Below are 27,738 nucleotides of genomic sequence, written 5' to 3' on the forward strand. Positions count from 1 at the left end.
CCACTCAATCCATCACCATCTTGAAAAACTCCCCTTATCTTATTTTAAATAAACAGAAATAATTCATACCCTCCCTTACTGTCATTGTACCATTCAAAGAAATTAAATACTGTGGATTAAAATAAATCAATGCAATGATAATTTCAGAAAACCATTATGCTGATCCTGAGAGAGATATCTTTTGGACTTTAGCAGCATGATAGTAATGGTCACATAGAGCCTGCTTGTTTGCTGCAATCAAGACTTTTTTTTTTAATTTTGCAGAAGAGATGACAGGTCTCTTTTAATGTCAAACCCCATTGCATAGGCATGTTTTTGTGGCGTGAAGTGGGGAAAAAACAGCTTTGCAAATGTCAAGCTTTACTGTCTGTAGTTTATGTTAAGTAAACCATAATTATTATAACATCCAGTGTGCCTTTTCCAGCTCTGCACTGAAGTCTGCTACCCTCTCTATCTCCACCCTCTTCACACCCCATCTTTGTCCAACACACACTCTCCCTTCTGGAGAGTATAATCCAACTTCCAGGTCACATGCCCTGCCTCGTAGAACCACACATCCCCAGCAATAGATAGGTTGCCTGCTTCTCAGGCAGTTCTTTATGAATATCTTTTCTCACAACTGAGGTTTTTATCAAAAGGATAAATGGCAGGGAGTTTCAGGTACTTTTTCCAATAAGAACCACTGGGAGTGGCAATAGGCTGTCTTGTAGATTAACATCATGTGCTTTGCCAGTCACTGAGGAGGCAAGAGAATTAATGCCTAGGTTGCAGGGGGCTGTGATTACCAAATGTATGTCAAGCCCTGAGCCCAGTGCCTGGTACCAAGGAAGACAGTAATGAATGGCAGGTCCTTTCTTCTACTATACCTCAGTCCCTATCTCCAGCTCCTGCTCTCATGCCATTCTTTTTACATCTCCTCTTTCCACTTCACCACCCCCATTCCTCTTCCCCTTCAGAGGACACCAGAGACAGCAGTTTCTGTGGTAATCAGCGTCCTCATTAGTTTGGAGTTTAATGGTCCCTAAGTGTCTGTCTGGACTGGGTTTGTAGCTTACATCAGAGGGAGCTTTCCAGTGAGCTCAAGGGCTGTTGAGAAATTGTCAAACACAAGCCATTTTGTTCAAGTCAACCTAATTACACACAGTAGCACACAATATTTTTGTGTAACGAGAGAGGATATGAGGAATTCATGTTGTCTTGTCCAGGGCTCACAGCTCCTGGGCATCTGGAGAATCACTCTCTGTGCCACACTCACTGATGAGGGATTACATCACTGGGCTGTAGGTGTTGGAATGTGAGTAAGGAGGGTATGGGAGATTGGACAACAGGGAGCCAACCTCACTAAAGGTTTTTGAGTACATCACTGAGGATTTGCTCTTTCCTCATCTTTCCACCTGTCCCTTAAGGTTCTAACATCATGAAAGTTTCGTACTCTGTTCATGCTTACTTTCTGTATTGACCCCAACCTTGCTCCTACCCCTGACCTGTTTTGCTCATTCATTCATTCATTCATTCATGCCCCATTTATCAGTTCTACTATATGCCAGACAGTGTTTTAAGCACTGTGGATAAAATAAAGAGTGAATAAAATAAAGACCCCTAACCTTAAGGTGCTTAAAGCCAAACAAGGGAAGACAGAAAACAAGTAACTACAGAATGACATGCAAAATTGAAGCTGAGCTTTGGAACAAAGGTTCACAATCGCACTCTTGACTAGTGTCCTAGCCCTGTTTCTCTCTTTGTTCCTCCTCATCAATGGTCTATATACTCAGGGTAACTTCTCCTGTCCCTTCCACATCTGCTAATGGACTACATGAGTACACATGGGAGAGTATGAGACCTCATGCCAATGGCATGATGTTAAAGGTGGGAGTGAGTCTTTTGGGCAAAATGGCCATGTGAGACCCCCAAATCCTGGAGCCCTTCGGAAACAGGAAAGTCCCCCATAGCCCAGCAAGGCAAAGGAAAGCAGCCATCTCCAATCCTTTGAGACATTTGGGGCCTGCTCTGGCACCTTCCAGCTGTCAGTCTTGCCCTTTCCTTCCCCTCCCACTTAGCTTCTGTTTTCATTTATTCGTTAGGCCTCCATCCCCTGATTGTTCTTGGTTTGCCAGAGGAGAGAAGGGCAAACTGGCACTTGATCCAGAAGGCCTAAAAGCCTTACCCAGCAAGCAGAAGAGATAGGTGAGATGGGGTGAGTGTGAGGCATGCAGGAAGAACCCCTTGCATAGTGAAGACAGTTCTGAGAGAATTTTACTAAATCATTAAGTGCAGAGAATAGGGACTAACCTGATCTCTGAGACAGCTGAGAAACTGAGGGTGACACACAGACCTTCTGAGCCACTGAGTGAGGTCTGCTGTCTGGATGTGATAAACAAGGCCTGGCTTTGGCTGCCACAGTGTGCCAACTACTGACTATGTGATCCTGGGCTTTAGGGTTGCCAGATTGAGCAAATAAAGGCAAAGGACTCCATTAAATTTGAATTTCAGATGAACAGTGAATACTGTTTTAGTATAAGTATATCCCATGCAATATTTGGGATATGTTTATACTAAAACACTATTGATTTTCATGAGAAATTCAAATTTAACTGTGTCCTGTGTTTTATCAAAACACTATTGATTTTCATGAGAAATTCAAATTTAACTGTGTCCTGTGTTTAACCCTGTTACCGTAGGCAGCTGTCAGTCTGAGTGTGGGCCTGGCTGGCCACTTTGGAGGAGCAGGCACGCAGCGGCTGTGCAGAAGACAACGGCGCACTGGGATTCAAGGGTACCCCCATAGACTCGAACCGGCTCCTCAAGATGTGCAAGCTGCTTTGACAAGCATCGGGAGACAGGCTGAGGGCTGCAGCATCTCCAGGCTTCCTAGTGAGGGTCCTGCAGTGCACCCCCTCCCCCCCCACCAATGACCCTGATACCCTAGTGAGTGCTGGGAGTCTTCCCCATTGGCCAAGATGGCACAGGAGTGGTTCTTACATGAGTGCACCAAAAGATTAATGGACAGGGTCAGAGCATGCCAAAATCGAGTAAGATAACTGAATAGAAAGAAAAGCCCTCCCCTCCCTATCCCCATAAGAACTGTGGGCTTGAGCAGGAAGAGGAGATGGTCTTTGAGACAGGAGTTCACCAATTTCCCAGGTCAGGGCAGGTGAATAAACCTCTTCCCTTTTGCACCAGCACCTGCCTTAGGAGTTTGGCTTTCATTGTGGCAGGCAGCTGAACCTGCATTTGTGGTTGCAACCTTACCTAGGTGTGGTAAAAACTGCTATGCAAGGGAAGGACTAGTTTTATTTTTTGTCTGTTTCTAGTGACCTAGAGTAGGACCAGTGGGGAGTGGGCCTGAGTCTGAGAGCAGGAAGAAGGATTTCATTGGCAGGGGGCTCAGTGAAGGCCATGAGGAGCCCTCCCTGGGTAGCTTGGAGTTAGAAACCTCAGAGAGCCTTTCTCGTTCTGACAGTCTCTGAGCCTCAGAATCTCCAGAGATTTTGAGGATGAAGTGGAGAAATAATGGAGGGGGATAGGACTGTGACTGTGAAGCTCCCCAACAGCCTTGACCATTTCTCTGTTTGGAGTTAGGACTGTGGAATGCATGCAGATGCATCAGCTGGGCACATGGCCTTCTCTGTGCAGATGAGGAGTCAGAGCTTGTAGAATATTCCAAATGCTCACGCTGTCATTGATTCTGCTCTTGAGTTTCTGACAACCTTTCTCTGAGGTAACACTCTTTGGAGGGAAGCCCATCTCAGGGCAGGCCCAGTTGAACTCTGGGCTTTCTTTCCTCAGTGCCTTGCCCTCTCCTCCCCACCCCTTCTCTTAATGATAGTGAGGGCAGTAACTTACATGTGGATACCATTTCACAGTTCACGAAGTGATTGGCAATCTTGTACTTGTCTGGATTCTCAAGTCTGAGAAGGGGGTATTCATCTCCTATTTACATTTGAGGAAACCAAGCCACAGAGATTTGCCCAGTGATAGTCACCAGGTCGGGCCTCTACCCACTCAGGCATTTTTATAACAAATGTGTCAGTGTGTGCCTACTGTGTGCCCTGTGGTAGGGGCTGGGCATATGAGAACAATATGACCCAGTATCACCCAGTTTCTGCTCCTGAGAGCTCCCAGACCTGGGTGGGGGGTGAGAAGTCAGGGTCGATGAACAGATGAAGGGGCAAGAATAACAAAATACAAGTCCTTGGGGCCGGCTGGATATGAATGAGGACTCCTCTCAGGGCTGGCTCAGTGGAAGGCGAGTCCACTCATCCCAGGCATTCTTCCTCTTCAGTAATAGCTCTTTCTCTCTTTTCAGGCTCCATTGCTGTCTTGGCACTGGCCCTTGGAAGTGTCCCTGCGCCTTATGCCCTTGGCCCACAGCCCACCATGGCAGCTTCTTTTTGGTAAGGAAGTGCAGATCCTGTTGCTGCTAAGCTCCCCCAGGGCCTTGCAGAACCTTCCCCTCCCCCACGTGGCCCGTTTCTCAAATACAATTTTTCATGGAATTCTAATTTGAAGCAGGTTAAAAGAGAGCTGGTGCTCTGTTTTGAGTGGAAGCTGTCAAGCCAGAGTCCTCTGCTCAGCCTCCACCATAGTTGCTCCTGGATCATGTCTCTGAAAGCTTAGGGTCAGCACAACACACTTTACAAGCAGCAGCTAGCTTTACTAGCTGTCATAGGGCCTGCTTGTTTTGCAGGCTCCTTGCACAAATGGTGGCCCAAACTAAGGTGATAATTTGCTCCAGCCACCCTGCAAGTAGTGCCCCTCTTCCCGTGTTCCCTATCCTCACGACCCACCCAGGGACCGAGTCAGAATCTTGGCTGTAGCCTCCTTTCCCCCATCAACTCCACACCAGATAGCCAGGCCAGACTATTTCTTGTCTGCCAGAGCTTTCTCTATCCCTTGCCATTCACCTGTGTTCAGTGTTTATGGAGTTTTATTCCCCAGTAGGAGATAGTCTCAGGAAGATTCCCCAACAAAAGTCTGGATAAGAAGTGTGCAACCTCCCTCCCAAACACACTGTGGGGCCAGTAGGCTTTTCTGTGCCAGCACAAGTCCCATAAGCCCATCCACTTACTTTGTGTGGAGGTGGAGCTGGTCTTGCAAGTAGGTATTAGAGAGGAGAGAAGGGTGAGCCTGTGTGTCAATCATGAGGGCAGCTGGGCCCCTAGGCCCTTACAATCACCTTGTGCCTGAAAATCATCCTCATGTGACATTTGGCACAAGTCACCATCCCTCCTTAGAAGCTCTCACCTCCTCAGTGCCCACGTATTAAGCCCACACTCCTTGTCTTGGTGTCCAGACTCTTTTGGAGATTGGATATGCTGCCATTTTGAGCCTCACTTCCCACCAGTCCCTTCACAGAACCACTATTTCATCCAAGCAGGCAAGCTGCACCCAACACTCTCCACAGGTTCCCTGCAGAACTGGATTGGACCGGGCTGAATGCAAGGAAGGCACCCAGGCCAAGGTAGGACCCTGGGTGGGTGTGCTTGACATGACAAGGGTCTCAAGGTCTGGGCAGTTCTAAATGTTATTTCTTGTTATGAGGCTAGTATTTTGTAGATAAAGCTGTTAACAGTATGAGCTGACAGGAAGTCAACTGGATGACAGTAGCCAACTGCAAAGAAGAAATCAACATGTAATTGACCAAATAGAATATGTGAGCAATGGCTAAGCCTCTCTTCCCCAAGGCAGAGCTTTGGATATTAATCCCATCTCCTTTACTTGCTGCAAGTAAGTAAAACTACCTTGAGACCACCACATCTCGCTTTTGAATAGAGCACCTGAAGCCTCGAACCCCTTGAGTTTGGTAACAGGTGTTCACTAACTGGATACCCTTGTAGAGGCATCTGAGCCTCAGAGAGGAAAGTGCCTGTGTGGGGCCAGACATATCCAGATGTGACCATTTGCCACCATCTGGACTACCAACAGTCTGGCCTGAGCCACCATCATCTCTCACCTAGATTACTATAATAACCCCTCCAAAGTCTCCTCCTTCTTCCCTGGCCCTTCAAAACAACAAATCAATCCTGTCTCTTCTCTGCTCAAAACCCTACAAAGGCTCAGTCAGAGTAAAAGGCCAAGGCCTTACCCCATTTGGCCCCACCAAGCATTCTGACTTCACCTCCTCAGTTCCTCTCACTCACTTGGTTCAGGTCTATTCCTCAAAAACTGCCAGGCATACCCCACCTTAGGGTCTGTTCACTGGCTGTGCTCTCTGGCTGCTGGAACATTTGCGGTTCAGACAGCCACATGGCTTGACACATCATCTCATCTCAATGCTCAGTTGCCACCTTTTCAGCAGTGGCCTTCCTTGATCACTCCTTTTGTTATTCTTCTTCTTATTATTATTCTTTTGTTAATCCTTACCCAAGGAAATTTTTTCCATTGATTTTAGAGAGAGTAGAAGGAAGAGAGGGAGAAAGGAAGGGAGGGAGAGGGAGAGAAACATTGATGTGAGAGAGAGACATCAATTAGTTGCCTCCCCCATGTGTATCAAACACAAAACCCAAGAATGTGCTTTTGACATACCCGAGACCCCTCAGTGCATGGGCCAACACCCTAACCACTGAACCACACTGGCCAAGGCCCTCACCACTCCTTTTAAAATTACCCTTTGTGACAGCATGGATGGACCTGGAGAGTATTATGCTAAGCAAAATAAACCAGTTAGAGAAAGACAAATATCACATGATCTCACTCATATGTGGAATCTAAAGAACAAAATAAACTGATGGACAAAATAGATACAGAGACATGGATACATGGAACAGACTGACAGATCTCAGAGCGGGGGAGAGGGGGGTTGGGGTGGACAGGAAGAGATTAACCAAAGAATTTATGTGCATATATTCATAGACCATGGACACAGACAATGGTGTGGTGAAGGCCTGGATGGGGGCAGGGGCTGGATGGAGGTGGGCAAAGGGAGGGAAAATAGGACACATCTGTAATACTGTGAACAATAAAAAAGTAAATTTAAAAAAATTGTAAAGCCTGTTCTCCGTCCCCAGTCCCTCCCCACCTCCAGCACTATGGATCTTCCTTACTCTGTTTCAACTGTTTTTCTTTTTCCATAGCACTTAGCAATTTGTAACTCACTAGATAATCCATTAATTAATTTCTATCATCTGTCTTCCTCTACCAGAATGTCAACTTCACAAAAACATGAATTGTAAAATATTTTTTGCTCACTAATATAACCCAACTGTCTGGAACAGTCCCTGCCATATACTGTGCCATCAATAATTATGTGTTACATTAAGAAGCCCTCCGGTCTTCCACACTTTCATCTACTTGGCGTGTAGCACACACCTGGCTGGCCTTAGATGCTTTCACAAGCACACATCCCCATAGCACACAGACACATATCTGGTTATGCTATCTACTGATGTGTATCTATAAGCATGTATTGACAATTAGAAACATATTTACCTTTGTAAATGTATATGCACGCACAAAACCATATGTGTACATGTATGTGCATGAAGAAACTACTTTTTAAATTTTTATTTACTTTTTAAAATATTTTTTTATTCATTTTAAAGAGAGGAAAGGAGAGGGAGAGAAGGACATTGATCGGCTGCCTCCTGCAGGCCCTTAGTGGGGATCAAGCCCAAAACCCGGGCATGTGCCTTGAGACCCTCCGGGAATCAAACCATGACCTCCTGATTCATAGGTAGACACTCAACCACTGAGTCACACTGGCTGGGCTAAAATTTATTTTTACTATGACCTTAAGAGACCTATTTTTTCCAAAATTCTATTTTAACTAATTTCAAGCCTACAGAAGAGTTGAAAGAATTGTACAGTGAATACCCACCATCTAGATTGTACAGATATTTTGTTGTATGGATTCATTGCACATCTATTCAACATATCACTTGATTCATCTATCAGTACATCTTATATGCATTTCAGAGTGAATTGCAGCCATCAGTACTCTTCACCCCTAAACACTTCAGCACTGAGTTCAATATTTATTTACATTTTAGGTAAAATTTACGTGCAGAGAAATGCACAAATTTTAAGTGTATATTTGCTGAGTTTTGACAAATGAGTTTTTGACCTGTATAACTCAAAGCTATGTCAAGATAGAGAACATTATTGTCACCCTCAAAATTTCCATCATGCCCCTTCTTGGTCAGTCCTCTACCAGAGGCAACCACTACTATGACTTTTTTTTAAAAAAATGATAGATTAGTTTTACCTGTTCTAGAATTTCATGTACACAGAATAATTTGATAAGTACTCACATTTGTTTATTCATTCAATAACTATTTAGCACCTACTATACGCTTATAGACTATATCTGATGTCTGTTCATGGAAAGCAGTGAGTTCTGGACTGACCAAGAAGCCAAAGGTATTTCTTGGTTTGGCCTGTGACCTCTCTCCTCCCCTCCAATCACAGTGTCACTGAGAGCATAGGTAGCTGTGTTATCAAACTTAAGGGGTTCGTGGCTTGGGGTGCTCTACTCAAAAGCAAGATATGGTTGTGGCAAAGTAGTTTTATTTTCTTTCAGTAAGTAAAGGAGATGGGATTCATATCCAAAGCTCTGCCTCCCCGAGGGGAGGCTTAGCCTTCTTTGCAATTGGCTACTTTCATGGGTTAAGTTCTTGTCGACTCACCTGTTTACAGCTTCATCTACAAAGTACTATGCTATGTTTTAATGTTTATCAAGAAAGCATTTAGAACTTCCCAAACCTTGAGACCCTAGTCTTATCTAACAGCTGGGCTCAAAAAGAATTGCATACCTGTGCGCCATGTGTGCCCTGGGCTCCTCCCTGCCCCTCACCCTATCCATACTGGCTCCAAAGGCCTCTGACCAGCTCCACCCCCCCACTCCCACTCACTTCCTACACCAGAGCTTAATTCACGTTTCTCTGTGCAAGTGTGCAAAGGAGTGTCATAACCTCATCCCATGTCATGCACCAGTGGGTAAAAGTGCAGCTGGTTAGAGAGGTGAAAGGAACTGGACAAGCAGAGGAAGCACGTAGTCCTATGATCCTGTGTAAGGGTGGAGATGGGGAGAATGAGAGCGTGGAGACTAGGCAGGTGCTGGAGAGGCAGGCTTGAAGAGAGGAAACATTGCAGGCCCCTGAGCATTCAGGACTGGGCAGCCAAACAACACTTACCTGGCTGGAGCCACTGGGACCTTGGGCAGAATACTCTTGCCCTCTAAGAAAGACCTCAAGACCGCCCTGGAGGTCTTTGCTATTTTCCAGTGAGCCCTTAGTATCTTGGTTATCGGTGAGATTTTAGCTTTTGGTAGGGTGACCAACTGTCTGGGTTTGCCTGGGACAAGGGTTTTAGGGTTTAGCAGGACTCTTGATGCTAAAACCTGGATGGTTCCCAGACATCAAGAGGGCTGATCCCCCTGACCTGTAGAGGGGATGGTACTCTTGGGGTCTGTGAGTATGCATGTGGGGATCTGTGTGTGCATATGGGTGTGTGCCTGTGTGTGCACATGTGTGAGACAAAGTCTTGCTGCAGATGTGCATGTTGAAACTTCCTGGATCTACATTAGGGCAAGGAGGGCATGTTTTGGTAAAATAGGAAGTGGTTCCACTAAGGCTAGCCAAGGAAAAGGGTTTAGCTGCAACCTGAAGAACTTGAGCAGACCATTGGTGGGAGACAATTGTCCTAGTGACAGAGGGAGACTGTGAAAACTTCTGGGGTAGAAGAATTCATCCATCTATCCATCCACTTTTTCCACTCTCTGCATCACAAACACTTTATGAAAGTTATCTGCTGGCCACTGTGTTCTAGGTGCTGAAGCAAATCATCCCTATGGGAGGGGTCCTGGGAAAAATTCTCATTTGTCAGGTGGTTTAGGTGAGTGCTGGCTGAAGGTGCGGGCATGTACTAAATGACCTTGTAAGATATCTGGGAAGGAAAGATGCAAGTGGGCTCTGTGAGCTCGGGGCTTGCCATTGACTAGGGAGAATGGGCTAGAGGACAGGGAATGGGGCTTAGAGGCCTGCCTGGGGTGAGACCAGGATCCCCAATGCTGGAAAGAGCAGTGTTAATCTGGGAATGACGGGCAATCAGGGCTGGAAGAGACCAGGAGAAAGAAATTCTTATGTGTTAGGTACTTCCTGTGTTTCAGGTATGTTCACACTTATTATTTCACTTTAGCTTCATGCCAATTTTATGAGGTAGAAGCTATTGCTATGCATAATACACCCTAATAGTTACACACTCATAATTATAGCTAATTCTGAGATAATATTAGCTAGCATTTATTGCACCCCTTTTTCACCCAGCCACTGTTTGAAGCACCATATGTGCCTAATAATCTTCATTGTACAGCTGAGGAAGCTGAGGTTCATGTAGTATGACTGGTTTGGTCAAGATCACACAGTTTAGAAGTGGAGGAGCTGGCCTGGGACTTGAACCCACAGGACCTGATTCTAACCTATGGGTTTCTCTCCTTACATCTTGCATCGCCTCACTCACTGCTGATTAGGAGGTAGAGTGGATGTGCTCCTGGAGTACATGCTAGGCCAGAGGAGGAGGAAGCCAGGCCTTCCACATATGTAAAAGCTCCTGACTGAAAGGTGAAAAGGGGCCAGTTCAGAATGGCCTCTTCCTGTAAACAAGGGCCCCAGCTGAGCTTCTGCATACTCCCTCCATGTGGCAGAGGCCTTGGTGGCACTCCCTTCAGTAAGGACTGAGTCCCTGTCTGGGTGGAGTGGCGGCTATTCTCACTCTCATCCCTCCAACTACTAGGGCTCAAAAAATTTGAAGGTGAGTCTACCAAAACTGGTCTTTCCAGAGGTGGGCTGCTCCACCACCTGCTTTTTCAAACGGGCTGTGGCTTTGGCACTTGGTGCTACTATTCTTTGGGAAGAGCAACTTTCCTGTCTGGACTGGGGCTTCTTACCCTTGGTCAACAAGGCTGCTTTCTTCTTTGGCCTTGGCTCCAGGCTTCTCAGAAACCAGAGTCAGCATCCTTATAGCACCTGCAAGCAGAATTTCCTGCCTGCTGATCCTGCTTTGACAGGAAGTTTTAGGGCATTGGGTTCTGGTCCATTGCCTTTCTTGAGTTCTTGTTCCCATAGACTTGGCTCATTACCACCCTCCCCCTTCCCCTCATTGCCACTGTGTTCTCACAGGAGAGCAGTGTCCCCAACGCCTAGGAGCTGACAGTGCATTGGGGGAAGCATGATCATTTATTGAAGGCCACCCTTGGCCAAGCCCCATGTAGGGAGGGAGTTGGAGCCTCTAGGTTGGTATGTGTCTTTCCTCAATCCAGTCCCTAATCTCGCTCCTCAGAGGAAACCACTGTTAACAGCTTTTTGTCTCTAGGACCAGAAATTATGGATACACATACATCTATAGCCAAGAGAAAGTAAAATATGGGTGTTAAAAAACACACCACAGTCTCTGGAGCTAGACTGCCTGCTTTCAAATTGCAGCTCTACTACTTACTATCTGTGTGCCTTGAACAGGTTATGCATTCTTTCTTTATACATTTCTAAAATGGGCATATTCAAGTGTATTAATTGAGACTGCCTAGGTAGGTTGTGGTAACAAATTAACCCTGAAATCTCAGTAGCTTAGCCCAGCAAATGTTTATTTGTTGTTCATGTTAAACTTCCAACACAGGTTGGTGGGAGTCTCTCTGTTCTCTGTGGACATTAATGTTCAGGTTGATGGAGGCCCCACCAAAGTGTTATGCTGTAAAATGTGACTTTAGAGATTCCCACACTAGAGAAAGAAAAAGGATGGAGAACTCATGGGCACCTCCAACCAAAGTGATAAGTAGACAACAAGTTGTAGCCTTATTTTGTACTCCTTAATTCACGTTGAAATTTTTTCATGTATTTATTAGCAATTAGTATTGCTTTTTCTGTGAGCCACCCATTCGTGACCTTTGCCCATTTCTCTATTGAGTTTGAGTTTACTCTTGAAGGACAAATAAGAAATAGGTGAAGAAAGAAGAGTGTTTAGGGCAGAGAGTGGGCAACATATGACAAGGCTAGGGAAAGGGGGGAGCATAAAGGATTCGGGGAGTTGCCAGTAGTAAGTGGGATGAGGGGGTCAGAGGCACAGAACTGATGCTCCATACATATTAAATGAATGAATGAATGAATGAATGAATGAATGAATGAAATAAATAATAAATAAATAAATAAATAAATCAGAGAGAGAAGAAAAAGAAGACTGGAGAAGTAGGCAGGGGACAGATGATACAGGGTATTGTAAACCATAGAAAAGAGTTTGGACTGTTTCCCAGGGCCTTGTAGAACCATGATTGGGTTTGGCACAGGGCGTGGCATCAGATTTGTGTTTTTGAGGGATTGCTATAGCTCTGTGTAGCAAAGCGTTGACAGGAAGAGACTGTTGCAATAACCCAGGTGAGAGGTGGTGGTGCTTTAGGCCAGACTAGTAGTAATCAGGATGGAGAGAAAAGAAGAGAGATTCAAGGAATTGGAGTAGAATTTAATAAGACTTGCTGCACAGACGATGTGGGAGAAAGGCAGGAGGCAAGACTGAGAATTCAGGTTGCAGTGCGAGCTGGCAGAGGGACCAGAGGTACAGAGAAGGCTGAGGGAGAGTGGCTAAAAGGGAGATGAGTATGAGGAGGAAACTGTCACCTCATTTGAGTTGGACTTTGCGTGTACCAAGGGGCAGTGTGGAGCAGGTGGGAGAGCTCTAGGCCTGGGCCCCAGCAGCTGTGGGTTCCAGTGCTCACCTTCCCTCACTAGCTCACATAGGGCGGGTGGGGACAGGGTGCCTCGGAGCCTTCCCAGCTCTTTGCCCTAGGAGTCTGTGAGTAGAATCATATCCATTTGGACCCTAAAGGCCTTAAGGGGAGACCCTTACCGTAAGTCTGTGGGGAAGATAAGGCAAATATTGGTACTGTAATTACCACTTGGTAGATGAGGAACCGACGTTCAGTGACTTGTGTGTGATTGTACTCACGGTGAGTGGCAGATTCCCATTCATCGCTCCACAGGGCACTCCCTCACAAGATGTCCCCAACACTGTCTGAGGTTGAACAAAATCTCAGGGAACTAGGGTAGTCTCTTCCAGACTAGACCCATGCCTCCCTTTATTTCTTGAAAAAGTCAAATAGTTGTGTTTTTTTGTTTGTTTATTTGCTTAATCCTCACCGAAGGATTTGTTTATTTTAGAGAGAGGATGTGTGTGTGTGTGTGTGTGTGCGCGCGAGAGCGAGAGAGAGAGAGAGAGAGAGAGAGAGAGAGAGAGAGAGAGAGGGGGGGGGGGGGCAGAATGATCGACTGGTTGCCTCTTGTAAGTACCCCCACCAGGAATGAAACCACAAACCAGGTATGTGCCCTGACCCAGAATCAAACCCACAAACTTTTGGTGCACGAGATGACACTGCAACCAACTGAGTCACCTGGCCAGGGCAAGTCAAATAGCTTATAATGAGTATATAAAAAGCCTAAACTGCTGGCCTTTTCTCCCCTCTTAAATCTGTTTCCCAGAGGCAGTTATTTTCAACATTGCTAGCTCTTTTTTTCTTCTTCTGGAATTTACCTCTATATGTCTCAATTTTACTATTTTAAATTTTGAAATATTACTGTTTTCTGATTTAACAATTTTAGATACTGTCACTGACTTCCCAAAATGCAGATGAGAATTTGACCCTGTACACTGTCACCAGATTTTCCTCTTTCCCCTCCTCCCCACATTGTTATAGCACAGGCTTTAGTTGAATGCCTGACTAGAAGTAGGAAATATTATCCACAATTGGTCTATTTAGTGCACTAAGGTTATTTTTCTTCCTTGTAACTTCTTCCTCACCCTTCTGCCGGAACTCGTAATTGCCTCATTTCAAATTTCTTTAGTTACCTGTTAGATATGTATTACTTATCATTAATTCTCCAAACTTTCCACAGACATGTGAATCTCTCACATCAGGAATCTCTAAGTCTCCTTCCCTCCCCTTTCTTCCCCTGCCACTTTTAATTTCCTGGAGGACATTGCTGCTGGAGTGTAGGATCCTCCTGTTACAATCTGGTCTCATGAACAGCTGCATCCCCAGGGCCCTTGAAGCACTGTGGTAGCACAATTTAGGAAGGTGCTGCCTCTCAGGGTTATGCAACTGTTGCGTCAGTAATTGCCTGACCCTAAGAGCAATGTCTCCTTAAAGTTTGTGTACTAGGCACCTTGCTTGCTTCACCCTAGTCCTTACCCTGTTTACTTCCTTTTCTAGTTGAGTCCCATTGTTCTTGGGTCTCATGCCTTCCTGTGTCTTGATTCACTCCCTCATTTCGGTGGAGCACATCCTCCAGTAGTTTCCTGAAAAAGGGACAAACTCTCTGAGACTGTATAACTGAGATGGTCTTTATTCAGCTTCATACTTGATTAAGAATTGGGCTGCAGATAGAATATCTCAGCTGCGTCTAGTACAAGTACCCGAGTCTAGAGTTTCTTTGGTTCAGTTTATCTTTTTTCTTCTTTTTTTTAAATTTTATTTTTGTTTAAAATATTACAGATGTCCCTTTTTCTCCCCAATGACCTGTTCCACTCCGTCCCTTCCCCCTCCCCAGTCCCTCTTCCCACCATTGTCTGTGTCCTTGGGTTGTGCATATATGCATATAAATTCTTTGGTTACTCTCTCCCCCTCCACCTACCCCCCCTCCTCCATCCCTCTGACATTCATCAGTCTCATCAATGCTTCCATGTCATTGAATCTATTCTGTTCATCAGTTTGTTAAATTCTTTAGATTCCACGTATAAGCGAGATCATGTGATGTTTGTCTTTTGCTGCCTGGCTTATTTCACTTAGCATAATATTCTCCAGGTCCATCCATACTGTCCCAAAGGGTATGAGATTCTTCTTCTTTACATCTGCATAGTATTCCATGGTGTAAATGTCCCACAGCTTTTTGATCCACTCATCTACTGATGGGCACTTGGTCTGTTTCCAGATCTTAGCTATTGTAAATCGTGCTGCTATGAACATCAGGGTACATATATTCTTTCTTTTTTTTTTTTTTTTCATATATTCTTTCTGATGAATGTTTCAGGATTCTTAGTATACATTCCTAGGAGTGGAATCACTGGGTCAAAAGGCAGCTCCATTTCTAATTTTTTGAGGAACCTCCATACTGCTTTCCATAGTGGTTGCACCAGTCTGCATTCCCACCAGCAGTGTACTAGGCTTCCCCTTTCTCCACACCCTTGCCAGCACATGTTTGTTGATTTGTTGATCTTAGCCATTCTGACAGGTGTGAAGTGATACCTCATTGTGGTTTGAATTTGCATCTCTCTGATGATTAGCGACATTGAGCATTTTCTCATGTGTCTCTTGGCCATCCGTATGTCCTCTTTGGAGAAGTGTCCATTTAAGTCCTTTGCCCATTTCTTAATTGGGTTGTTTGTCTTCCTCTTGCTGAATAGTATGAGTTCTTTGTACACTTTGGAAATTAGCCCCTTATCAGATACATCCTTGGCAAATATGTTTTCCCAGACCGTGGGGTTCCTTTGTATTTTGAGGCTGTTTTCTTTTGCTGTGCAGAAGCTTTGTGGGGAGCCGCTGTGGCCCCAGGCACAGAGGAGCTGCCTGGGTGAGCTGCAGATGTGCTCTCCTGCTCCCTGACCCAGTCCTTGAGGCACCAAAGCAATACTAATTTAGCTTGCGGCCATAAATTCTAGAAAGGCTAATTAGGAAGCTGGCCCCGGCCTGAAGGGTTAAGGGATAGTTAAGCCACATACCAAGCCAAGGACTCAATCCTCCCCAAAAGTTCCCATTAGAAGCCGAGATAAAGATAGTTACCAAGGTCTGAGCTCCTGCAGGAGGCAGGGTGTTTACTCCGAAAAAGCATTCGTAGGGCCTTGAAGGAATTACTTTGTATCCGGCAAGGGGAAGAAATGCGGGGCGGGGTGCTGTTCAGCACAATCAACAGTGCCTGTATATATTGAGCTGAGAAAATGAACTCAGGGCTGCGGCAGTTACGAGCTGCAGTCCTCCCGATCCCACCTTTTTTGTGTCTGTCTTTTCTCCATCCTCACCCCTTCCTCAGGACCTTTCGACTCTGCCGTCGGGCTCCGGCAAAGCTTTTTAGTTTGATGTAGTCCCATATGTTTATTTTTTCTTTTGTTTCTCTTGCCCTAGGAGATGTATCAGTGAAAATTCCTCTACGTGGGATGTCTGTGACTTTACTGCCTATGTATTCTTCCAGGATTTTTATGGTTTCGTGACTTACATTTAAGTCTTTTATCCATTTTGAGTTTATTTTTGTGTATGGTGAAAGTTGGTGGTCTAGTTTCATTCTTTTGCATGTATCTGTCCAATTTTCCCAGCACCACTTATTGAAGAGACTGTCCTTACTCCATTGGATACTCTTGCCTCCTTTGTCAAATATTAACTGACCATAATGGAGTGGGTCTATTTCTGGGGTCTCTGTTCTGTTCCATTGATCTCTATGCCTGTTGTTGTACCAATACAAGGCCTTTATGATTACAATGGCTTTGTAATACAGTTTAATTCCGGTAATGTGATCCCTCCGATTCTGTTCTTTTTTCTCAAGATGGCTGCAGCTATTCGGGGTCTTTTTTGGTTCCATATATATTTTCGAAATGTTTGTTCTAGGTCTGTGAAATATGCTGTTGGTATTTTAATAGGAATTGCATTGAATCTATAAATTGCTTTGGGTAGTATGGACATTTTAATGATATTAATTCTTCCAATCCATGAGCATGTTATATTCTTCCACTTGCTTAAATCTTCCTCTATTTCTTTTTTCAGTGTCACATAGTTTTCCGAGTACAGGTCTTTTACATCCTTGGTTAAGTTTATTCCAAGGTACCTTATTTTTTTAGTTGCAATGGTAAATGGTATTGCTTTTTTAGTTTCTCTCTCTGAAAGTTCATTGTTGCTGTATAAGAATGCCATTGATTTCTGGATGTTGATTTTGTATCCAGCTACCTTGCCAAATTTCTTTATCAAACCTCGTAGTACTTTGATGGAGTCTTTAGGGTTTTCTATGTACAATATCATGTCATCTGCAAATAATGACAGTTTTACTTCTTTCCAATTTGGATACCTTTTATGTTTTCTTCCTGTCTGATGGCTATGGCGAGGACTTCCAGTACTATGTTGAATAAGAGTGGTGAAAGTGGACATCCCTGTTTTGTTCTGGTTTTTAATGGAAACGGTTTTAGTTTTTGCCCATTGAATATGATGGTGGCTGTAGGCCTGTCATATATGGCCTTTATTATGTTGAGGTATGATCCCTCTATTCCCACTTTGCTGAGAGTTTTTATCAGAAATGGGTGCTGGATTTTGTCGAATGCTTTTTCTGCGTCTATTGATATGACCATATGATTTTTGTCCTTCATTTTGTTTATGTGATGTATCACATTTATTGATTTGCGGATGTTGTACCAGCCTTGCATGCCCGGAATAAATCCCACTTGATCATGATGTATTATCTTTTTAATGTATTGCTGGATGCGGTTTGCTAGTATTTTAGTGAGGATTTTAGCATCTATGTTCATCAGGGATATTGGCCTGTACTTTTCTTTCTTTGTAGTATCTTTATCTGGTTTTGGGATTAGGATGATGCTGGCCTCATAAAAAGAGTTTGGGAGTTTTCCCTCCTCTTCAATTTTCTGGAATAGTTTGAGTAGAGTAAGTGTGAATTCTTCTTTGAATCTTTGATAAAACTCGCTTGTAAATCCATCTGGCCCAGGACTTTTGTTTGCTGGGAGTTTTTTGATTACTGCTTCAATTTCATTAGTTGTTATTGGCCTGTTCAGGTTTTCTGCCTCTTCTTGATTCAGCTTTGGAAGGTTGTATGCTTCTAGGAATTTGTCTATTTCCCCCATGTTGTCCAATTTGTTGCCATATAGTTGTTCATAATATTTTCTTACAATCCTTTGTATTTCTCTTGGGTCAGTTGTTATATCGCCTCTTTCATTTCTGATTTTATTTATTTGGATCCTCTCTCTTTGTTTCTTAGTGAGTCTGGCTAAAGGTGCATCAATCTTATTTACCTTTTCAAAGAACCAGCTCTTGGTTTCATTGAGTTTTTGTATTTTTTTTTAGTCTCTATGTGGTTAATTTCTGCTCTGATTTTTATTATTTCCTTCCTTCTTCCTCGGGGCTTTTCTTGCTGTTCTCGTTCTAGTTTTTTAGTTGTTGTGTTAGATGGCTCATTAGATCTTTTTCTTGTTTCTTGAGATAGGCCTGTAATGCTATGAATTTTCCTCTCAGGACTGGTTTTGCCATGTCCCATAGGTTTTGGTTTGTTGTCTGTTCATTTTCATTACTTTCCATGAAGTGTTTGATTTCTTCCTTGATATCCTTGGTAACCAATTCATTGTTTAATAACATGTTATTTACCCTCCATGTGTTTGAATATTTTTGAGCTTTTTTATAGTGGTTGATTTCTAGTTTCATGGCATTGAGAAGATGCTTGATATGATTTCAATCTTCTTATATTTGTAGAGACTTGCCTTGTGCCCTAACATGTGGTTTATTTTTGAGAATGTTCCATGTGCACTTGAGAAGAATGTGTATTCTGCTGCTTAGGGATGAAATGTTCTGTAAATGTCAAATAAATCCATTACGTCTAGTGATTCATTTAAGGTCTGCGTTTCCCTGTTGATTTTTTGTCTTTATGATCTGTCACAACGTTGACAGTGGGGTGTTAAAGTCCCCAGTATGATTGTGTTGCTGTCAACCTCCCCTTTAGAGTCCCCTAAGAAATTTTTTATATATTTAGGTGCTCCTGTATTGGGTGCATAAATGTTTATAAGGGTTATTTCCTCCTGTTGGGTTGATCCCTTTAGTAATATGTAGTGACCATCTTTTCTCTTGTTATGGTCTTTAGTTTGAAGTCTGTTTTGTCAGAAATAAGAATTGCTACTCCAGCTTTCTTTTCCTTTGCATTTGCATGGAATATTTTACTCCATCCCTTCACTGTTAGCCTGTGTGAGTCTTTTGCTGAGGTGGGTCTCTTGTAGACAGCATATATCTGGGTCCAGTTTTCTTATCCATTCAGCTACCCTTTGTCTTTTGATTGGCCCATTTATTCTGTTTACATTTAAGGTTACTATTGATATCAACTTATTTAATGCCATTTTCCTCCTTTATGCTGATGTACCTTTCTTTCACTCTTCCTTCTTTTTCTTAAAGCAGTCCTTTTAGCATTTTTTGCAATGCTGGTTTGGTGGTACTGAACTCCTTTAGCCTTTTTTTTTTGTCTGGGAAGCTTTTTATTTCACCTTCAATTTTAAATGATAGCCTTGGTGGATAAAGCAATCTTGGTTGTTTGTTCTTGCTTTTCATTACTTGCAGAACTTCATACCACTCCCTTCTGGCCTGAAGAGTCTTTGTTGAGAAATCAGCTGTCAGCCTTATGGGGGTTCCCTTTTAGGTCACTGCTTGTCTCTCTCTTGCAGCCCTTAATATTTTCTCTTTGTCCTTGAAATTTGCTGTTTTAATTATGATGTGTCTTGGAGTGGGTCTCTTTGGGTGCCTGTTGTTTGGAACCCTCTGTGTTTCCTGAACTTGTGTGGCTTTCACCTTTGCCAGACTAGGGAAATTTTCTATCATTATTTCCTCCACTAAGTTCTCTATCCCTTGCTCTCTTTCCTCCTCCTCTGGCACTGCTATAATGCGATTGTTGTTTTGCCTCATGTTGTCCCAAAGCTCCCTTAGACTGTCCTCATGCTTTTTGAGTGTTTTTTTCTTTTTGATGCTCTGATTGAGTGATTTTTACTACCTTGTCTTCTAAGTCACTTATTCTATCCTCTGCTTCATTGAGCCTGCTTTTAATTCCTTCCAGTGCATTCTTGATATCAGATACAGCATCCTTTATCTCTGTCTGAGTTTTATTTGTGGTATGTATCTCTTTTTTCATGTTTTCACTAAGGTCCTTGATCTTATCATCTAGTGTCTTCTTAAGTTCCTTGAACATCTTCATCATCCATACTCTGAACTCCATTTCTGATATCTTGCTTAACTCCATCTAATCAAAGTCTTTTTCTGGTGATCTTTCCTTTTCTTTAATTTGGGGGTTGTTTCTTTGTCTCCCCATTTTGGTAGGTCTTAGTGTTTGTATCTATATATTAGATATATTTGCTTTCCCCAAGTCTTGTGGGATGGGATTTTGTCTTGTGGGACCAGTGGAGCCCAGAGATGTGTTTTCCTTACGCTTCTGAGCTCTTTGCGCTAGGCGAGTCCCTCTTGTGGGTGTCCCTTTTGTGGTTCCTTTATGTTCTCCTGTTGTGGTTGGGTCTAGATTGTCATTGATGAGTCCTTGGGAGGACCCTCCTCTCAGGTTGGTTAACTGTTTCTCAGCCCCAACCTCGTTGTGTAAGCTTTTGTATGGGTGTTGGGAAGGCAGGACAATACACAACTAAAATTCCCGGAAACAAGAGGTATCTTACAAAATATCTTGATAGTCACAATGAAAACAACCCACGTGAAAATAGAACTGGGAGAGGGAAGGGAGAACACACACACACCAAAAAAAATTCATAAAAAAAAGAGAGAAAGAAAAGTAACACTTAGAGAGAGATGTATATTGTTGTTAATACTGGTGAAAAATTAGAAAATAATAATAAAATGTAAAAAATAGAGAGGCTACTGGGAGATAACAGAAGCAGATAAAAGATTCTTAAAGAAAGGCCAGCAAAAAAATTAAGGGAGAGAATAGGAATAGGATAATTGTTGAAAATGAGAAAACAAAAATACAATAAAGGGAATAAGAGAAACTAACAATTGGACAGGAAGACAGAAGGGAGGATATTTCCTAATAAAAGAATGAAAGAAAAGTAGAAAGAGAAAAAAAAAGAAAAGTTATGCCAATGGATCGAGAGGAGAGAGAGAGATAAAGCCCAGGCAGGGAGGGAGTCTGGTAAGAGATTTGGGGGAAATTATGGAGGAAAGCAGTAAACTTGGTTATAATGATAAAGTCCCAGTCATTAAGCAGGGATATCAAGAAAGTCTTGATATTAGAAGCAAGGATAAAACAAAACAAAGTAAATAACCAAAACAAAACTAAAAACAAGCTAAGCAAGACAAAATTCTTTTGTAAAAAAGAGAAAAAAGTTTAGTTAAAAAAAATGCTTAAAAAATATATAAAAATTAAAAAAATAGATTATAAAATTTGAAAAAGAAGAAAAAACAAATTTTCTCCCCCTTCTCTTCTTCCTAAGGAAAAAAGAGAAAAAATAAACAAACCCACAAACAAAAAACAAACATAAAAACTCGAAAACCAAAAAAAACAAAACCAAACAAAACAAACACAGAAGAAAAAACGGTAGTCAATCAGGTGAGTTTCTTCTGGGCAACTTATGTTGTCTGTGGCTCCCTGTTTTGTGTGCTGGTTTCAGTTCTCATGGGAGGTGCTTGTGTATCAGCCAATGTGAGGAGCCATCTAGGTTTGGCTCTGGTGTCCTTAGGTAGATGGTTGATCTGAGGCTCTCTGTGGACCACCTCCTCTTGTCAGCTATTTTGCAACTTTATTGTTGCCTGGTTTTGCTCCAGAGTCTTCTGTAGAGTCTTTAGGGTGCAGGGTGGCTAGTGTAGCCCAGGGTATCACTCCCTTTAGAGGTGTTGCTGTCAGGCGCTCACTCTGCGGGAGTTAGTCTCTGCTCCACTGCCAGCTCCTCAGTCCCTACCCTGTCCTCTGATACTAGTGCCCCAGGAACTGGCCTGTTGCCTTTTCTGTATGGGCCGTTTTGGCAGCCTGGGCTCAGTGGGTTCTATTAAAAACACATTCTGGTGAGCCCTTTGCCTGCCCAGCCCCCAGCAGGGGTTTTCAGCGTTTCCTTCAGCTCCCAAACAACAGTCCCTGAGAGTCTTATTCTTGTAAAGTCCTCCTGTGAGCTGCTCTCCCTTTCCCCTCAGGACTGTGCCCGGAGGGGGTGTCTGTGGCCTCAGTGAGTGGGACCCGCCCCTTTCCTGTTGGGGGCGGTGCTCCCAGCTGCAAGAGAGGCCGGAGGGCCCCGCCCCTCCCTGCTTAGCTCTGGTTGGCTGGTCGCACAAGGCCCGCCCCTCAGACCATCTACTGTGCAGACCCCAATCCCAGCCTCCGATGGTCTGTATGTGCTGTGCAGGCCAGGAAGGTGGGACCCAGTTCCGCAATCAAACTTGCAAATGCACAAAGCAACACACAGGCAGAAAGTCCGCCCTGCAAGGTCCCGCTGCCTGAGCACCAAGGCACCCAGCGGGAGGGGACCCAAAGTCAGCTCCACGCATCTCCCCGCACCACTGGTCTCAGCAAAGCTGGAGCGGCTTCACGCGCCACCAGAGCACCCCTCAGGGCTGATCACAGATCCCAGCCTCCCGCCACTGGGCGCTCAGGGCGGGAGGGCTCCTCCCCTCCCCCGCGCCACGCAGATTGAGCGCTTTCTGGGGCTCAACACAGTGCCCCACAGGGAGGCAGAGGGTCCGTGTGTGTGGCTGCTCAGCGCAGTCCTCTGGTCCCTTACCACTGGGTGCCACAGACCTTGGACAGCCTTCCCTATGGTCGGCACCCCGAGCATCAGACACCGGTCGCAGCCGCCACTAGAAGCTTTGTTTCCTAGGAAGGCGCCGTCCCCTCCCGGACTCACCGCTCCCCTGGGCCCCTCTGCCCTGTGCACGGGGTGCTCCTTCTCCTCTCTGCTCCGGGTGTGGGGTCCCCACTTTTGGAGGCAGGTCCGCACTCCCGAGGGGGGGAGCTTTGCAGCCTCCAAGCCTCTGGGCTCGGAGCCCAGCACAGGCTTCAGGGGGGACTCCCCCTCCTATGCCCCCCCCCTTTCCGGACTCCGTGATGTTTCTTCAGTGCTCCCCACTCGCACTCCGTCCACTCAGGTATGTTTCTCTGTTTTTTTCAAGCTGGTTACCTAGGATTTTAGGTGTAAATCGAGTCCGTGGCTGGGAGTGGGGGTGCTCTGCTGCTTCTCACGGGGCCGCCATCTTCCCTCTCCTGGTTCAGTTTTTCAGAGAGTAACCTTTCGATTTCCAGTTGTGTGTGTGAGGGGTCTGGGATTTTAAGTGCTTCTATGATACACTTTCAATCATGCCCTGTCTCTCATACTTGCTTTCTGTGAAACCTGGTGGCTCCAAATTCTGTCTTTCCCAGATTCTCAAGTGCAGACTGGTTTGCTTGCTGTTGTAAGCATTGCCCTTGCAAAGGTGTCAGCCTTCTTTGTTCTAAGTCAGTCACTCCCTCCTCCATCCACTTGCCAGTGTGCAAACATTTTGCTGATATCTTCAACCCACCGCTGTCATCTCTCTAATTCTCTTTCTCCTTGTGCATCTATATCTTTTAAAACATTCCTATGGTAAATTTCATGAGGCACCAATGAGAAGTCAAGATAAAAACTTGTGTGCAATCTTCCATGTTCAATTAAAAGTTTTTGTCTTTGCTTACCTTTATTTTGATCTATTTTTTCCCTACACAGTCTTATTTATAGCTGTTTAAAACCGGAGCCCAGTAATAATTCTAAGTGATTGTGGCTCCCTATGTTATCTCCACTAAGTCTGTCCTAACTACTTTAACCTACAGTGTTCCTAATCTTCTTGGAACTTAACACGGCCCAAAACTTCATTCTATCCCAGCTTGCATTTTTCTTTGTTTCATGTTTGCCATCTTGTGCTCTCCCAACCTGGCTGAAGGTGGGTCTTCTCTTTCCCTGGTATTCCCTCTTCTGATGCTTCACAGATATGTGTGCAAGAATGTGATAGTTAGAGGAAACTTCATGCTCTGTCTTTTTAGGACTCCCAAGCTCTGGTGGCCCACCATTGGCTCTCAGCCGTTGAGTGCAGACCAAAGCAGTGCTGGGGCAGATCCTGGGGAGTAGAGGGCTTACTGCATGGTGCACAGCTGGGAAGGAAAACACCTTGCCTTCTAGACCTGAAGCAGGTTTCCAAGGCCAGAGAAGAGGTAGGGGGCTCTGGATGTGGGCACATGGACCATGTGCCAGGGTAAGGAAGTGAAAGTGTTGAGTTGGCAGAACCCCAGAGGGAGGGCAAGTGTGAGGGATTATTCACAGCTCATTAACTCTGGGCTGGGCTTCCTCCAGTAACCACAGTAATCGTTGTCAACTTCTACCTGATAGCATTCACACCATACTGGCCTGTCATTGTGCTCATTCTTGCTTGGCTGGCTGTTGACGGGAAGACTCCTGAGCAAGGTAAGGGCCCTTCTGGGGCTGTGCTGCCACCTGATGCATGTTCTTTCCTGTGATCCCAAGAGGCTCTCGCAGCCCTTTAGCCTGACCCTCCCTGGGCTAGAGAAATTGAGGGAAGGGTTTTTTTCCCCCAGGTGCTAGAAAGAGCCAGATGAGAACCATAGTGGGTTAGGGGAGAGGCAGATAGTGAAGCAGAAAGCTAGGCTTGCCCTGCATTGGCCCTGACCTGCCATAGCCCATTCTGGTTGTCACTGAAGAGGCCCAGAAGAAGCAGGGGGTGAGAGTACCTTGTGGCAGGCCCAAAAGGGCTCTAAAGGACAATCTGTGTGGGCAAAGCTTGGCTGCATCAGTTCTGTTTTCAGGTAGCCGCCGGTTTACTTGTGTGAGGCATTGGTGCCGATAGAAACAGTACTGTGATTACTTTCCACTCAAGATGAGCAGCCCTGGGCCCAGCCTTAGCTCCAGTGCTAGCAATTGGGTCAGGGAGGGAGTTGTGCGTTGTCCAACCTTCATGACTGGACATAGCAGCCCTTTTTCTTCCAGGTCTCTGGCCAGAAAGAGAGTCCTCTTCTCTTCCCTGGTCATACCCGTCCTGACTGCTCTTTCCTCCACAGCTTTTGAAAAGTCATGACATCTCCCCCTGCCACAACTACATCCTTGTCTGCCACCCTTATGGGCTCATGTCCCATTCATGCTTTGGCAACTTCACCACAGAGGCCTCAGGCTTCTCCAAGGTCTTTCCCGGCATCACCCCTTATGTGCTCACACTGGGACCCTTTTTCTGGGTCCCTTTCCTCAGAGACTATGCCATGTCAACAAGTGAGTTGGCTCCTAGGACATAAAGCCAAAATAAAAATGGCTCCCTGAGGAGGAAGTGCTAGGGGAGTGGGTGAAAGCATGGCCAACTCTGTGATCCCCCCTGGTCTTAAACAGTGCCCTAGGCTCACCTTTGTGAAATGAGGCTCCTTCCTCCTGTGAAGAGGCAGGGAGGAAGGCTAGGAAGTTTGGGAAGTGGCCAATGACCTTTTGACTTTTTCTGCCTGCCAGGGGTCTTCTCTGTGAGCCAGTCCTCTACAGACTATCTGCTTACCCAAAAGGGCACAAGCAACATGCTGGTTGTGGTAGTCAGTGGCCTGGTTAAGTGCAGATACAGCTTGCCAGGATCTACCACACTGTTCTTGAAGAACCGGACTGGGTTTGTATGCAAGGCCCTGCAGCATGGGTAAGGACAGTCCAGATCCTGACTGGAGAGAGTGGTTCCAAAACTCCAACAGAGAAGGAGGAAGGAATTTGGAGGAAATGATATGTAGACGGGAGGGCAAATCTCCTGTGTTGGAGTAGAGCCTGAGCCAGGTCCCGGAGGCATTTCAGCTTCTGAGGAAATGTTAGAGGGCCAGTCCTGAGCTTGCTGTCCTGCACATTAGCCTCTCATCTAGGCGAGGCTGTCTATGAAAGGTGACTGGCTGCAACCGCCTCTCAGGGAGAGCCAAACTTGCTTTGTGGGTTAAAGGGAAGAAAGGTAAATGAATGTTCCTTGAGTTTTATGTTCCTTGAGTTTTATCAGACCTGTGGCTTCACAGGAGAGTTGGGACTTGCTTCCTTTAGCTTGCTGCTATTTTGTCCCCACAGGAAGCCTGGGGTAGTCCACGGCGCCCTCAAGCTTGGCCTGGACCTAGGTCCAGCTAAGTTAGGGGCTGAGGAGCCTATAGGCAGACCCTGAGACCACTGGTAGTCAGCATGTCTGGCTTTCAGCAGGGTCCTTACCTTTCTGGCCATCAAAGGACATGCCTTTGCTCTACAGGGTGGCTCTAATCCCTGCCTATGCCTTTGGAGAGGTAGACCTCTACCATCAGCACATTTTCTCTCCTGGGGGCTTGGTCAGTTGCTTCCAGAAATGGTTCCAGAGCGTGATGCACATCTACCCTTGTGCTTTCTATGGGCGTGGCTTCACTGAGAACTCCTAGGGCCTTCTACCCTATTCCCGGCGTGTAACCACCATTGGTGAATGGGCTCTTCTTCTGGCAGCCTAGTTTAGAATGTAGATCCAGGTCTGAGGCTGAGCCTAGGCTTTGGGTGTGTCCAGAGGTGGGGAGGCTGGCCAGGATGGGTAGTGTTGGGGTGGTAAGGATGGGCTGGAGGGCTGAGGTCCATTCTGAGGAGTGAGCTATTCTGATGCTTCTCTTTTCCTTCTGCCTCCTCTGGCAGTCAAGGAGCCTCCACCAGTGCCCAAGATAGAGAAGCCAAGCCAGGACGTGGTGGACAAATACCACACACTCTATATGGAAGCCCTGCACAAACTGACCAGCACAAGACCCAGTTTGGCTGCTCAGAGACCCAGGAGCTAGTGATAGTTTGACAGACATACCCAGCAGCTGTTGAGCCTGGCTGGAAGGTGTGGAACTGTAAACACAGGGACAAAAGTCATCTATGGGGCTTCTGCTCCTCATTTGGCCATTCCTCAGTGTGAGGAGGGGCTTTCCATTTGGTTATTTTCTAAACCCCAATTCCTTCTTCATCTCTCTCCTCCTTCCAGCTCTTCTCTGCCTTTTCCTTGGGGCTACAAGGGAGATGGTCTCAAGAGGCAGGGAAGGCCCTGGGAGAGGTGCCCTTTAGACATCCTCATACATGCCCATTCGTCAGCACTGAGGAAAACAACGGTCAGAATAAAAAGCCTATCTTCTGATACTGCTCGTGCTCTAACTGGTATGTTTGAGGGCCCAGGATCCCCGGACATCTTTCTAGCTCTCAAGCAGCTCCATCTCCTGGCATTGAGACTCTTGCAGGATTGGGTGCCTTAGGGTCCAGTGAGCAGGCTCCACCACCTTGAAGCCATGTGACTCGGAGCAGTCAGTCACCTCTGAGCCTCAGTTTCCTCATCTGTAAAATGGGACTAATCTCTCGTCTGCTCACCTCAAAGACTGTTGAGAAAGCAAATGATATTGAATGTGATTGAACTTTGTAAATTGGGGGATTTACACAGAATTATTCTCCTGCCACCATTTCACTCATTTCCTGTCCCTGAGCAAAAATGCCCTAAAGCTGGCATATCAGTGTTTAAAAGAGTGTGCAGTAGAGGATCTTGTCAGCAGTTCTTTGAGAATTTAAGTAATAGAAGCCTCTATCAACCCTGGTCCACACTCAGTTTTCCATCTCATAATGCTGTAATAGACTGAGTCAGGCCTGGCCTAATTTCCTGTCTTTCCCATGCAAGTTGCTTATCCTTGCCTGGCTATCTCACCCTAACCTTTGTCAGAATCAGCCATCTTGCTTAAGATGGAAGTGAGTGCCTGGCTTCTGGCCACCATAAAGCTCTCCTTCTGGATGGTGAGGCTCTCAGACTCTTGGCCCAGTGATTGTTGGCAATGGTAGGTTACACAATTTGGCCCACAGCCCCCTGTTCCATTCCTCTTGAGTGGATGCCATTTGGTCCTAATGATTTATCTGCATCGACTTGTCAGTTTGGTCTAGAACATCCTGTATAGTAACCAGTGTGAACTGCTGCCTCTGCCCTGGGTGCCTGCCTCACAAGACGACTGTACATAGTGAGTAAAGACCTAAGGTGAAGGGGATGGGTGCATGGTCTGGGGCAGAGAGGAGATGGGATGTCTGACAGGAAATTCAGACTAC

At 45.3% G+C, this 27,738-nt stretch overlaps 1 protein-coding gene across 1 annotated transcript; it reads left to right on the forward strand.

The window, feature by feature from the left end:
* Positions 1-1,833: 1,833 nt before the first annotated feature.
* Positions 1,834-26,467, forward strand: AWAT2 (acyl-CoA wax alcohol acyltransferase 2; the record flags this gene model as incomplete). Its single annotated transcript, XM_081125386.1, is given in 14 exon segments — positions 1,834-1,866; positions 2,679-2,871; positions 4,307-4,394; positions 9,107-9,221; positions 9,225-9,246; positions 24,004-24,114; positions 24,474-24,511; positions 24,515-24,544; positions 24,726-24,930; positions 25,159-25,333; positions 25,913-26,072; positions 26,076-26,112; positions 26,317-26,406; positions 26,409-26,467. Coding segments are annotated over 14 exon segments (1,356 nt in total).
* Positions 26,468-27,738: the final 1,271 nt, after the last annotated feature.

The sequence above is a fragment of the Miniopterus schreibersii genome, assembly GCF_964146895.1.
Source record: "Miniopterus schreibersii genome assembly, chromosome: X".
In the NCBI taxonomy this organism is placed as follows: Eukaryota; Metazoa; Chordata; class Mammalia; order Chiroptera; family Miniopteridae; genus Miniopterus; species Miniopterus schreibersii.